The sequence below is a fragment of the Thunnus maccoyii genome, chromosome 9, assembly GCF_910596095.1.
Source record: "Thunnus maccoyii chromosome 9, fThuMac1.1, whole genome shotgun sequence".
Taxonomy (NCBI): domain Eukaryota; kingdom Metazoa; phylum Chordata; class Actinopteri; order Scombriformes; family Scombridae; genus Thunnus; species Thunnus maccoyii.
In genome coordinates, this window is record NC_056541.1 from 7,700,354 (window position 1) to 7,715,676 (window position 15,323).

The window sequence follows — 15,323 nt, forward strand, 5'->3', positions numbered from 1 at the left end:
AAGAGGGAGACATACCAAATACTGAGATATTCTGAAATTCATGTACACTTTTCAAAGATTCAACTTTTCACTCAAATTGTTAAGCTGATATTATCATTTGGACTTTTGGATCCCACTGTATAAACAAGACTAAACAAGAATTTTCTAATTTTATTCACTGTAAGAACAAGTAAAACAACCAATATAGTAAGCAACAGTTCATGGCAAGTAACAACACTGCTTGAATGATAGTATTAGATTCGAAAGGACCTATAGTGTCAAGCAAGGCTGAAAAAGACAAATATATAAATCAGAGTTAAGTGTTTTTTCTTACCTCCCCATCAATGTACTTCTCCAGACAGATGGCGCAGTCAGAGGTGGAGCTGCTGCTCAGTGAATCAGAGGCTCCGCAGCTGCTCTCGCGCTGGGCTTTTCCTTTGGCCTTGAACTTGCGTGTTTCCATTTTTTCCAAAGCCTGGATGGCCATTCTGTTCATCGAGCTCTGCGGTGGGGAGGAAGATGGACATGGTCAGCAGGAATATCTGCGTGTCTTGATAAACAACATTTAACTTTAAAAAAAAAGACCCTTTTAGAGTTCTGCAGAATTTAGCATGAAAGCCAATAAACATGAGAGCCAAGATAAGACATAAAAATGACAAAACTATCAAAGACTCAGGTCAACTCAGTGATGTTTTTAAGCAAACATGCTGCCAAATGTCTGTGCTTCACTGTTGATGAGTGTTTACTTGTGAACTGTGTTCAATGTTGATGTGAGAGGGTTGATGTAGTCACGATTTGAGACTTTTCCCTTTGACAAAGTACATAATTTTGCAATGTTTGACTGATGAATTAACAACACTCTCCGGTTATGACTCCGGTCTCTTTTATCTCTAATTTGCTTCGTGCCGCCCTAAAAATGTTACTTATTAAAAAATGGAGACTGATACAGAGCTGCTTATCAGGATTAAACTTAATGACTCATGTATAGCAGCCTTTATGATTTATAGAAGTCACTGCTAGTGTACGTGACAGAGTTATTTATGCTCTGGCTTTGCTAAACTAGTTTCCCTGGTGGGTGTTTCTTCCTTTAGCAAGGAACTTTACTCTTTACTCTCTTGCTGGTTAGCAAGAGAGTAAAGAGTAAATCATTCTCATCACAGTGTTGACAAAACATGAAACATGAAGAATTTAAAATCTGTATAGTTAGTACGTGATTAACTATAGTTTTGCGTGGGCAAACCCTTAAGGAATCCTTCATTAAACCTAAAAGATGTTTGTAAAGTTTGTCTGCTTTTTACAGTTAAATTGGATTTTAAAAAGTCAATAAACTATGAACTATATTTACCCTCCACAAGCAGTTCATTAATTTTTCACATTTCAGGAAGGAAAAGGTTGTTACATGTGACAAATTTGCCCCTGGTGTGAGTCGTTCTCTTAATTAACCACCAAAGGAAGTCACGACCAAGTCATACACTGCTGTGACACACACACACACACATACACACCCATCAAACACCCATTATACACCCACGCACAGAAAAACGAGTATGGTTAAGACACATTCACACACACACACACATGTGCTGGCAGGATTACACCTGTCTTAACGGATGCTGCTACAGGTTTTCTGCTCCGTCATGACATCTCTCTGCAACAGCCAACCTCTCATCAGCGTTAATTAAATGCTAATCCTGATTCATGCGCCCGACGTAAGCCTCCACTGAGAGCTTTTTGTCAACACACGGGAGGAATCAATCAGCGGCAGAGCTACTGTCGCCCGACTCAACGCCTGCAACTCCCAGTGAAGTCGTGTTGACTGGAAAAACAAAGCGCTCGTGTATTTGGGTGTGTTTTGTTTGTGAAGCATGCAAAGTTTGGTCCTGTGTGAATCAAACTTGAATAAATAATGGTTTTTTTTCTGAAGTTGGTTCTTCAAACTTCTGTTCTAGTGGTGATGAGTGTGTGATTAGACTCTAACCTGGCTTCTCCTTTGCTTGAGTTTGATCTTGATGAGCAGAATGAGGCAAACCAGCGACACGACCACGAAGAAAGCCAAGAAGATGCCCATGTCAAAATATTCCGTGGGCTGCTGTGGAAACAGGAGGGCGAGAAAAACACAAATTTGTCAAATAATCTTCACATACAGCTGGTGTAAAGGGTCACTAAAAGGGTTATTTCCATTCACTGGTTGTTTGAGATAACACTTTTGTTAGATATTGAGTAGACCTGTGCACTTAATGCTGTGATTCATTCACTCTACATTCTGCAAATAAAAATAAAACTCAGGTTACTCCTACATCTCCTATACAAGTTCTGCAGAGTTCAAACAAGAAAAACAACAAATTTGACACCTTCTCTTTTTTCTTGAGAGATAGGAACCAGGATAAGAAGCCGACTACCTCAAAGAGGTAGTTAACTTCTGTGTGCCCATGTCCCAAACATCTGTTGAAAATCCACTGGGAGAGGTCAGATTGCTAAATTCTCCATCAGAAAATGGTCACTTATCAGACAGTCCTTTCTCTCGGGCTTTCATTATGTCAAGCTATTTGACCTCAAAGTGTGCTGGTCTCTTATCAAATATTCCAAGCAAACAAACAGCTCTTTGAATGGCTGATATTAATCTTTCACAGTGCTGTGAAAAAGTCCTCGGCCTCGGGGCAGCGGAGAGCGGAGAAGAAAGAGAAAGGGTCAGATTTCACAGCTGGAATTTTTCGTTTGTCTTTCACATCTAAAAACTTTTCAGCACTGTTTGGAGCAACATGTCTGCCTCTTCATCATGTTCCTCACATGTGCCTTGGATTTGTTTCAGACACACACACACATGCACGTGATCTACACGGAGTGGTTTCGGGTTTGGCAAGAGTCCTTACCCTCGGTGGTCTGTGTTGTATCCGAGCCCGAGCCACTTTCTGCTTGTTGACGATGTTCATCAACTTAACAGCGTCGTTGCCCTTCACGTACACAACCGGCCGCTTCAGGGGGTCCTCGGCAACCTGATTCAGCTGAGAAGAGGACAGAGAAAAATACATTCAACACCAGATGTGCTAACGCAAACCAAAATCAGATATAAATCTGGGTAATAACAACATTTATATAATAATTCAGATGTTGTACAGATGTTTACATCAAATATGACACCCGATTATAGCTAAAACGTAGCCAAAGGTTGACGAAAACTTCTACCTGAAACATGGTGGTGCTTTTTTATTACACTTAGGACTCAACAATCTGAAAATGACTCTATGGTGAGACATATGAAGTGTGTGATGAAGGATTGCAAGCAGACATATCTTAATTTTAAGGGGACATAAGGCAAGCAGTTTGGGAACTACGGCCCTAATGGATGTGAACTGTCTGAGGGTGAAAAAGCCAAAGGCATCAACTCTTCTTTTACCAACTGGGGAAAGTGACCTATAGGCTCAAGACATGGAAACTGTGGTCACGGTTTGCCAGTGGGAGCAGGAGGAAATAGTCAATGAATAGTATGTTCTGGCTTTCGAGTCAGTTGACATACTCCTTTACTCCTCCTCTCCCTCTGTCCTCCCCTCTCGTCTGCTGGTGGAATCTGTAATTTGAAAAGCCCAAGGGAAATACCGAGGATATTCGCATTTCTATTTCTTCTGCTGTCGTCATGTTCCCCAGAGAAATACTGTATGTTCTGGTTTCAAAGTATAGATGTTGGAACTTTTGATCTCCCGCTCGATTCTGGCGTGCAGCTCCCGCTTTGAGAAACGACTCCACCAAGATTCTAGCTTGGCCTTTTACAAACAATACATCATTTAAAAACACACCTATAAGTCCTGCAATAAACTCCAAAGAAAGAAAAAACCTTGAGTGTATCACTTTTGAAAGAAAGTTAATCACAAACTTAACTCTTCTCCCAAACAAGTGTTTTAGCCACGAGCAACACTTGGCCTCACATTAGAGTATAAAATGATTTAAAAAAAAAAGAAGTCAAGTACATTAACTTCATAAAGATTCTCTCTAAATTTCGGCCCCGGGATCTTAATTCTCCCTAAGCTCCTCCTCCCTGCCCCTCGGCCTTGTGGGTCCTGTCTCTGCTGATCGGGCCGCTCTGACTGGAAAAGCCTCTCGGGGGAATTTAACACAGCCGCCCAGCGCTGCCTTTCATGTGGTCTCCGCGCAATCCCTTTTATCTCTCAGCTACGCGCTTTACGACCCAGCGGCAGAGAAGAAGAGGCGAGGAAGGGAGGAAAAAAAAAAAAAAAAAAAAAGCTGCAAGTCCAGGCCTGGCGTGGCGAAGATGAATACCACAGGAGAATTCTTGCGACAAAGGCGCTCAGACGAGCAACTCGTGTATTATACCTCTCAACAGCGAAAGACACAGGAGACAGAAAGAGTTGAAGAAGCAGGAATGTGAGTGTCTGGGTGTGTGTGTGTGTGTGTGTGAAAAGAAATATACTTTGTTCTTACAGTAGCCTACAGTATGTGTGTTTCCCCCCACAAACATGCACTCAAAGACAGATCCATGGTCTCAGGGGTTGAGGTAATGTGCGCTACCTGTGCAATTATGAGCTCAACAGAGTTTGGTCATGGTCTAGTGAAAGCTGAACCTGGATATCCATTTGCAGTCCTCTCACAGCACAACGCACTCCTCCAAACACAAAGTTAGAGAGCTCAAAGGCCCAAGAATGGTTGAATGAGCAACGCTGATCCACATGCTTTCGAACAGAACTAAAGATAGAAAGATCATTGTTTGTACAAACAGCACACACACACACACACACACACACACACACACTGCCAGTCAGAAGGGCAGGGCATGCTGCTGAGCTCTATTCAGAAGTGAAAGGCAGAGTGTCTTTAACAGACAGACCGAGACAGATTAAAGCGTTACAGTGTTGTTGAAACGTGAGTGTGTGAATGCCTGGGTAATTTTAGGGGTGTACAAACCTGATCGATGGCATCTGGATTTTCTGACACATCAAAGATGACGGCCGTGGCTCCTCTCTGCACTGCTCTCTTTGCCTGCAAACAGAGGGAAAAAAAAATCATTATTATATACTCAAGTGAAGAGGAAAAAGCGAGGAAATGTATGATCAGATTCTTCTTTGTCAACTGCAATATTTTGAGGTGTCACATTCAAATTAGGGCCACTAGAGGGAGTTCTCTGCCTGAGTGTGACCGCAGATCACCTGGAACCAGTGAATGAGGAAGAAAAATGACAAGAAAACCAAAAGTCAAGTAGTAAACAAGCCATTGATCACATTTGCTGGGATGTACACATGTGGTCTTCGATGATGTCATTCCATGTCAATCTGTATCGCGTTACCCTTGATAGCATGACATACACTAAAACAGTTTCATCCTTGTATCAAGGACCGATGCATGCATTGCTGAGTTGCATCACATGGAGCTGAATCTGAGCTGAAATTCTGTCGTGCACGCTCAGGAAAGTTGAATAAAGTTATCAAGGGTTTCCAACCGCTTCAAATCTGAGCTTCTTTCATCTGAGAGTAGAGAAAGTCATAGCAGAGAGGTCTTTTGAAGACTTCTGCTGAAGGCAAAAGATAAAGGAAATGCTTGGATCTGCAGAACCCCAAGTATCTCCTTGCAGAATCCAAATTGGCTTCCCCTCTACGGCAAAAAAAAAAAAAAAAAAAAAAAAAAAAAAAAAGTTCCATTATCTTAACTCCTGCTTTCCCCTACAACACGTTCTCACCCCGCTTGATTCATGGTGCCCTATTTAGACAACGTTTTGATGTCTGCACTACATGATCTAAAAGAGCGCGGCTGGGATCATATCCTGGTATTATCAAGTGCCCTTGGGTTCTTGCCAGCGCTCTTCATAACTGGAGGGAAAGGGGTGGGGTGGGGAGGAGGAGGGGGGGGGGGGAGATCAAAGTGACAATGTACAGTGCTGTGACTCTGCTTGCAGAGTGGCTGGAGAGTGTCACTGCTCCAGTCTGCAGGCACTCACAGAGGACAGAGAGAGAGAGGAGATGGGAAGGAGTGGTATGTGCAGGGGAGGCGCAATTTCTCTTTTCACAACACATCATGTTGATTTCTGAGGTAACGACACTCAACAGCTGGGTGTTTCTGCATTTTTTTTTTTTGACCAAAGAGGAAAGACTAAAACATAGTTTTGTTCCACTATGAGGGGCCAGAACAGATTAAGTGCTCCAAATATTCCCAATATTTCTATATTTGGTGTTTTGATGATGGTTGTGGAAAAGCGCTCTCTAACACAAAATCCAAGATCTGGTGACCATGAGGGTCACATGATTCACATCACTTATCATACTCCTCAAACATTACAATGACTCATCATGCTTTGTATGGAAACATCTGCATTTGTTATGTTTGTCCAATCATTTATTCAGACGGCTGTCATAATCCTGTTGGTTAGTTTCAACTTGTGACAAAGGCTGCAACTAAAAAAATACTTTCATTATTCTTTGATCAGTCAATTATTTTTCCCAATTACTTGTTTAGTCAATAAAGTGATAGAAAATAGTGAGAATGCCTTTAGAGCTGCAACAATTAGCTGGATCAATAGAAACTTAATCACCAACTGTTTTGCTAGTCGATTCATCGTTTTGAGTCATTTTTTAAAGAAAAAATGCTGAGATTCTTTGATACTAACTTCTCAAATATGAATATTTTCTGGTGTCTTTAGTCCTCTATGATAATAAACTATCTTTGGATTATGGACTTGACAAAACAAGACATTTGCGGTTGTATCTTGGGCTTCGACAAACAGTGATGGACATTTTTCATCATTTTCTGACATTTTAAAGACCAAACAACTTATTGATTAATCTAATCGATTGGTTTATGGTAGTTCCTCTTTTTTGAGGCAGCTTGTTTGGCATGATCTGACACTTTTTTTTAAAAAAACTCATCCAAAGTTTATATTTATATACATAATTTGGCCTCTTTGCAGCTCTGTTAGTTGTCTCCTGCTCGCTTTGAAGCTCATACTGAAGTGCTGATTTCCTGAACTCTTATATAGCTGACGAATGCTACACGGCACAACATGATGCAGCTTTGTAACTGTTACAGTGCTTATGTTATTTCACCAACTTCCTGTGTGTATTATCTTCAGACAGAGGTTAATGATTAACTATATCTGTCTAAGAAGTAGCACATGTAGCTTAAGTAAGTTGCGATTTAATTTTACCAAAGTTTCACCAACAGTAAGCATGGCACATTTCACTTGTTTATCCTCCAAAACAAGAAAAAGAACTAGCTGTGTTTGCATTCTCTAAATATTGTATATATTAGATGAACTCTTGCAACACACAAGCATGGGCCTGAGATCTTCTTCTTCACTGCAGATACTGTCCCGTATGAGGAGTTAGGTGGGACTACTGCTGCACGGACAAGTTACAGCAGGAGGGGAAATAGAACCAAACTAACAAAAAGCTTTTGATAATAATGGGCGGCAAACGTACCACGATCTATGAATTCAACTTCGAGTGTAAATCCGCTTCAGGAAAACGTTATCATGCATCAGAAGCGTACGAGCTACGTCTCAATTAGATTTCCCCTTCGGTTTAATCCAAAGACAAGATGTTTATGAATCTGGCTTTCATAGCTCATTAAAGACTAATTAACCCTGCAAACTGATTCGATCTTTACGAGTAGTGAATGAAAGCCTTATTAAAAACACTGAAACATTAAAAAAAAAACAGCGACATGCGCTATAAATACAAGCTCTTCCAACTTTCTCTCTTTCTCTCTCTCTCTCTCCCTGCCTCCTTTACATAAACTAACATCGCTCTTTTCTTTCTTCTTTCTTTTTTTTTGTACTTGGAAAGTTCAAAAGCGAGGAGAGCGAAATCTCGCTCGGCTTTTCCCTCTCACCCAGTTTTCTCTCAGCTCCACACTGCCAGGCTCCAGCCCCCCATTTAATTCAGCACAAGTCTCGCTCCTTTGATGTTAGCTCTCCCAGTTAATAATTAATAGCTCTCGGTAAGACGCTTTCAGAAGAAGGAGATCTCCCTCCTAAAGAATCTCCACTCGGGCAGGCCTGCGCTGCAGTGTAGGGACTTGCCTGACGACAACAAAAATGCACCCACAGGCAAACTGGCTCTCTCTTAAAAAACATGACACATCTCCTTCTCCGCCCTAAAAAAAAAAAAAAAAAAAAAAAAAACTACAACCTCTGACACCAAAGGAAGGATAAATACTTCTTGAACTGTGACTGTTTGTAATATAAAAAAAAAAATTGTCATGTTGCTACAAAGTTTTAAAACGCTTCAGTGAGGAAATACTGTTTACTTCACTGACTCACACCGGCTATATAGGATTTCAAGTGGCAGAGCTCCTGTGTAAGGGGATATTGTGCAAGCAATTCGAGACAGCAGTCAGTTCTCCCCTGCCAACTTTACAAAAAAAAAAAACCACTGGAGAGCTTTCATTCATAAAAGTTTCATTGAGATCGAAGAGGAATTTCAAAAGTCTGTTCCTCGAGTTTATCAGGGTGAAGTCGATGCCACTTAGATGACGCTCTGATCCTCTCATTCAGGATTAAAGATGATTGTGTCATTTCAGGAATCCAATATTTCGACGCCGAAGGCTGCGATAAGACACCGACTCTGGGAGAAATTGTTGAAATCTTGCTCTTTTTTTAACCGTCAGAGTGCAAAGAAGAGTTTGGCAGGTTGCAGTTTATTTAAGATCTGAGCATCTCTAAAAATAATTCAAGCTATAAACTTTCAGAGAAACTGCAGCAGGAATGGGAAAGTGAAAATCCTCGAAATCCTAGAAAAAAAAAAAAGGCACTGATAATGATGTTTAACTATCAAAAATCAAGAAAAATTGTTCAAACCTCGTCACTTTTTTTAGCTATCAGAGTGCAAAGAGCTTTATACAAACACACAACAACCTTTCAGACAAAGTAGACGGGTCATCAGAAACTTGCACCATTTGAAATCCTGCAAAAAGCACACAGCTAATATTCTTCTCAAGGCTGAAACATGATCACTAGCCCACAGCCTGTCATTTATGCTCAGAAATTGGAAAAGTTATTAAGATGCATGAATTTTTCAGCCAATAAGGGAGTGGCAAGTAGCATTTTTTAAGATTTGAGCTTTATACACATAGCAATACACCTGTAACAATAAAATAAAGGTATAATCTTGAGACTAATAGAAAGAAGGCTGCTAATCAGGAACTTTCTCTCCTGCTAATATTGTCCCGAGTCCTTTGATCAGTCATCCATGCTCCAAAAAAAAAATCAGCTAAACTCTCAACCTCAACACACGGGGTGTGCGGTGGGGGTTTCACAGGTACTTCACAACACTGCTGGCTAAACAAACTTCCCGCTGGCTTGGAGGCATGAGAATTAGGGTACAATCTTCCCTGAGTGAACGAAAACCGCAGCAGAGAGTACTGAGAAGCCAGTCTAGACACAGAGGAAAATGAAAGCTATGTTTAGCATCCCTAAGTAAGCCTGCCAGCTTGTAAGATCTGAGGGAGACATTTTCACTCGTCTGGAAAAGAGACTTTTTCTCAGCGTAGGCTCTCGCTCCGTCGTTCACATGGACTGAGGATTCTCATGTTGAACACAGCAGGCGGTTACAGGACGGTGCAAATGTGTGTAAATGTGTGCATACATGTAAAAAAAATATATATATATATATGAGACAGGAGGTTATGTGTTCAAATAGACAGATACACACACACCTGGATTACACCTGCAACATCTGGCTCATGCACTAGTTCCTCTATCACCTCGCTCCCTCTTTCTTTTCTACTTTCCTCTGCTTCCCTCCTTTTTCTTTCCTCCTCCTCCTCCTCCTCCTCCTCCTGCTTTCCTTCCCCTCTCTCTCTCTCTCTCTCTCTCTCCCCGCACTGCTATAATTAAGGCAATTAAGTCTTCAGAAGACTCTCCACTGCTATTATGCTGTAATTTCATGTTGCCTCCTGGCTTTACGGTTTATTAAAAGATAAAGGCATACTTTTCTCCCATGGATTTTCTTATATGTGGTTGCCTTTTTCTCCCCACTCTCCCTCTCAGAGCGAACGCGCGCGTGTGTGTGTGCCAAGACATTATTTACAATCAACTAAAATAAAAAAAAAATCAAAGTTTTCAACGTGGCAATGTGTCATCTGATTGCGAGCTGGCGGAGCCCGGAGAGAGAGACATTAAAACTATGTTCCACCTCTTTCTCATTCATTTCGCTCGTACATACTGTACTTTCACACATGGCGTCATCCGTGTTATCTCGGCGTTTTTTCATTACGCCAGAATTCAGTCATTTACCCTGTTCGTCAAGCGCATTACTCAACATCTTCCTGATCTCCTACCGTTTGATGTTAACACCTCACTGACAGACTGTTAAATCTGTCATAACATGTTATTCTGTTTACAGATACTCCACATAATCGTATTGGCTCTGTGACATGTAATCAACTGGTTTGACACTCTCACCGTGCTGGATTCGCTATCTGCCGTGTCATGACAGCTCCGAAAAAGGACGTCCCTGTTCCCACAGACACATAAACACTATTCTGAAAAAAAAAAAAACATTTTACAAGGGTATAACATGAACTCAAATAACCTTGTTGAGCTTAATCCTGCCAATAACTTCTTTTCATGAATCCCTTCCCGCTCATATTTAAAGGTTTTCAGTCACGGCTGTTAATTTTCATCCCTGTTTTGCAGGTTAAAAAAGAAGGAGGTAAAAAACTTTCTCTGGTGAACGTGCGTCCCTTTGAGAGTTTAACAAGTCATTGTTCAGTTTCTCTCCCCCCCCTGACCGTCCCAAACTTTTGAACTCTCCCATATTCCTGTTTAATATTAATGCGGATGCTGTTAAGCCCCCAGCTGGAGCGTTTTACACAAGTCCCTGGACATCTGAGGCACCATTTGTCAAACTGCATGCAAAATGTTTACGAAGCACATAAAAATCCACTTGTGTGTCACACCGGTGGATGACAGGGGCCAGCTAGCCTCCTCGAGCTGCTCTCCATTCGGCCGGCTTCGTATAAACGGGCAGTTTACCCAACATAAACACACAGGGGAAAGAATCACTTGAAGTGCTCAGTGAGCTCAGTGACTGCCATTAATATCAAACTGCAGATAAGAGGTTAGGTCAGGAAGTGAACACACAGAGCTGATTATTAAGTGTCTGCAAGTCCAGGCGCCCATCTGAGTTCAGTTCACGAGATAAAATTAATCAAAATGAGATCTTAAAGTCCCCCCTCAGGTCAAAAAGAAGTTTTTCTTACTGTTACTTAAGTGTTTGAGCTTCGTGTGCAGAACAATGTATGTAGAGTTTCTGTGTGCTCACCTTGAGATCTGATTTTAAGGAGCGGGCCTACGAGTGTGATTTGTGACATCACAACTAGTTTGGAGCCAAATCGTGGTCCAGTATGAAACGTAGGAGAAGCAGTTGATGTCATTTTAAGGATTTTTGTGACATAAATGAACTTTTTTTGTGGAAAAAACACATTAGACACAAAGTATAACAAGTATTTTTATGTCTTAAAACATGTCCGGAGGGGATCTTTAAGCTTAAAGCTGCAATAAGCAATGCTTGGCCACTAGGGGGCAGAAAAATATCAAAACACTCCGACAGGTATATCGCCAACACAAATCTCTGGCTTATGAAGGCTAACGTGTTGGCTTACACACACCCATTAAACATCCAGCAAACTCAAAGCATCATTGACATTCATTCTGTCCACCTGAAGAATGCCGGGTGTCCAACATAAACTCTGGTTTGGTCTCCACCAACCCCTGAGAGAAATATCTGGCTCTTTAACCGCTAGATGTTTGATCTTCTTCACTGCTGTCCTTGTCAGAGCTAAATCCTCTACATGACTCTTATTATATTGTGTCATTACGGCAATAATAATGTGTTTCAATTTATTTCCTTTTTTTCCAAATTTTCAATCATGACTGAATATTAAAGTCTTTGTACCTCAAGCACCAATCAAGACGCCTTAGACGCTGTCCTTTGAAAGATGTTGTGAATGAAGATGTGAAAGTGTGGTCCACATAACTCACTGTTAAATCCCACTGTGAAATAGTCAGCACATATATATATAATCAAACACCTGCATGAGCTCTGTGACATACTGCAGATCAGGCTGGATCAATCATCGAATATGTGGTCAGATTTATAGTCTTGATAGTTTGTGATTTAAATGAGGCAAAGTTCCTGTATGGCTGATTTTGGTCAAAGTGTTTTGTCGAAAAACATGTGTATATTTCTCAAAGTCATGTGATCTATAAAGTTTTTGTATCTGCACTGAATGTCAGGTGGTGTCGGCACAAGTGCAGAAATTTTTAAAAACTACTGAGTGCAGAACAGGTTGAAATATTGGCTCACGGTGCCAATATGGAGAAACGTAGCGGTTTGTGGGTAAACGGCACCATCAGTGCAGGAAGACCGAGAGAGAGAGAGAGAGAGAGAGAGAGAGAGAGAGAGAGAGAGAGAGAGAGAGAGAGAGAGAGAGAGAGAGAGAGAGAGAGAGAGAAAGAGATTTGGGGCGGATGTAATGACCTCACCATCAGACAAAGACGAGGCCCGCCCCAGGTACACTGATCCCCAATCATGCCTCCCTGGTGTACATCATGTACAAGACCAGGTAGCATGCGCATGCACACACACGCACGCACTCACACACACACACACACACACACACAGTATGTAATGACTATCTCTCACTGTGTCTTCCTCCCTGAGGCAAAATCAGTTCCCATGGGTGAAGTCTCTTATTTCCACTGGTTTAAATCCCCAAATGGGAAACAGAGTTGTGGAAAAAACGATGATGAGATGAGCCCATTGCATTTATCTCCTTTAGGGGGAAGATGTGTTTCACAAGGTGGCCATCTCCTAGATGGGTGTGAACAGTCTCTTTAAGACAGTAATGTCAGGTTTGGAGAGAGAAACAGAAATCTCTAGGGGGGACAAAAGCATAAGAACAGCAGGTTTTCTCCAGCGATGCTTCTAACATCAGTTCTCCAACTGTCTTTAAAGCTAAAAATGACTCTATAATCGTTCAGTATTTCTTCTTTTCCTCTTCTTCGCCTCATCTTTCCCTACCAGTAACCACTACCCCCCTCCTCCTCCTCCATTTCTGTCTCTGCCTCAGCGCACAATGTGGGGTGGCCATTCACCGACTGACCATTGCATAACCAGAATTATACAAGTGAATTGTGCTATCAAAATGTGTGTGTGTGTGTGTGTGTGTGTGTGTGTGTGTGTATGGGGGCACCTCTGAGGAGGCCTGCCAGTGGAACTTGGCAAAGAGCCGGCTCCCATTAAAGAGTCGAGAGAGAGAGAGAGAGAGATAGAGAGAGAGGTGTACTGGGGAGCGCTCCCTCTCTTTCATCATAACACTCATACATACTGTCTCTCTCTCTCGTACACCTCCCGTACTGTACTAAATTCTGACCTTTTGGCTGGAAACTTCCGTAAAAACACTGAAAGGGCCAAAACTGCAAATTCATAGATTACTGGTTATCAAACTTTGATACTAATATCAAAACTCGTCATTGAATTCCTGGTCTGATTCGTACTCTTGACCCTGATAAAAAAAATCATCATTTTGCCAATTTTAGACTTTATTTGATTTAGACAAAGTTCTTAGAAAGTTGTATATGACAACTTTGGCTTATTTTGTCAAGAAAAAGACGTCACACACTACATTCACAAATCAAATCACAACATATAACTTTAAGATATCAGTCACATATTGATTGATGGGATAAAAATCAAGTACTTCAGTTTCTTAATATAAAATATATGACAAATCCATCTTTATTGGGAGCATCAGTGTCCAGACGCTTTGAATTTTTATCACTTGAACCGTTTTTGTCCTCTTGCCAACACACCTGATAGAATAGTTGGATGTGCATGAACTACTTTGTGGATTTCCTTTGTTAAATGATGTTTGTTCTCAAAGATACTGAAAAGATGAATCAAAACCCAGGTGTCATATTGAACCTACTTTCCAGAAACATTGAGATTTGGAGGCAAAAAACAACAACAACAAATAAACAGTATGAAGCATGAAAAGAACATGTCAAAAAGGTCAAAAGGTTTAGGAAGTGACATCCTAGCTGACAAAGTGACTTATACAGGCAGAAAAATGATCTACTCTTGCAGGATTATGGAACACTAGAAAACTTTTTTTTTGGAACAAAAAAAAAAACCAACAACACCTTCATCAGGGCAACATAACAAAGAAAACTGTTCTGAAACACTTAAACACTTGTCATCGTGTGGCCGTGATGAAGGATTCCTGAGGAAACACTGCGGTTTCTATGAACTAACAGACATTCATCAGCCTCTGAGCTTTTTTTTTTCTTCAAGTCAACTTTCCTATAATTTTCCAGCAAGTGCGTTTTTAGCGATGAAATGACACAGCAGCACTTTCGAGCGTCGCGAGGATGCGACGAATAATAAATGATGGATGAGGCTCATCCGCCGGGCTCGAGAGTTCCTGTCAAATACCGAGCATTTACACATCTTTCTCTCTCTAAATATACGGTTGTCTTGCTTGTTGTGCACCACAGGCAGCATTTCCTGTCTCTCTCTCTCTCTCTCTCTCCACGGTTTGAGGTCTTGTGGCGTCGAGCGAGCGCGCACACACACTTACACAAACATAAACACACAGATGCAAAGGCATTGACTCAGTCTGCCACTAATCAAGAAGCCTTTGAGTCCTCCTCTCCTCCCGCTGCCCACCGCTGCTCTGCCCTGCCGAGACCAAACGCTGGGGCTGGAGGAATGGACAACCGCTAATTAAATTTCCTCCACTTTTCCTCTCCGTCCCTCCCATGTTGTTTTCTTACCGGTTTTGGGCTCTGGCCCTTTGTGAATCACAGGAAAATAAACAAGCTTTCCGGCTAGGGACTAGAATACTACTTTTAAGTGCCTCTTCTCCAACAAGTTGTTTGAAATAAAATTACCGGACTTCTTGGCGAGATATATACTGAGATAATTAGTGACGGCCATACCTGTTTTTTTTTTTTTATGTGTGCAAAATATTGAAGGAGAAAAATACTGATATAATTTTTTGAGATTATCTGTTTTATCAGTCAAAAGCCATTAAAGTTTTAATCTCTCTTCTCTGCAGCAGTAAGACAAGATGTTTGATACGTGAGGTAGGAAATAACTTGGGATAAGAAATAGAAATTTTGATACTAGGTTCTTTTTTTAGTCTTAAACTCTCCAAGGAACACCTGAAGGCACCAAAAACTTATTGAAAATTCAGGATTACCATACTTTTCACGAGATGAGGGGCTGTCAGACGGAGGGAAGAAGTAAATGGAGGGAGGACGATAACGTTGGGAACAAGTAAAGACAACGGAAGCACGTGATTTATGCTCGACTGTGTACTGGCACATATGAGATCAA

At 41.2% G+C, this 15,323-nt stretch overlaps 1 protein-coding gene across 3 annotated transcripts in view; it reads right to left on the bottom strand.

Annotated features, from left to right (window-relative positions):
- Positions 1–15,323, bottom strand: part of znrf3 (zinc and ring finger 3) — a 70,257-nt gene that overhangs the window by 7,093 nt on the left and 47,841 nt on the right. For 2 of the 3 annotated variants that reach the window (XM_042421923.1, XM_042421926.1), the window contains exons 3-6: positions 4,894–4,968; positions 2,850–2,981; positions 1,958–2,068; positions 314–481 (exon numbers count right to left, since the gene is read on the bottom strand). In XM_042421923.1, the coding sequence (XP_042277857.1) occupies positions 314–481; positions 1,958–2,068; positions 2,850–2,981; positions 4,894–4,968 (486 nt within the window). The remainder of the gene's footprint in view (positions 1–313; positions 482–1,957; positions 2,069–2,849; positions 2,982–4,893; positions 4,969–15,323) is intronic. The other variant, XM_042421924.1, reaches the window with a different exon arrangement.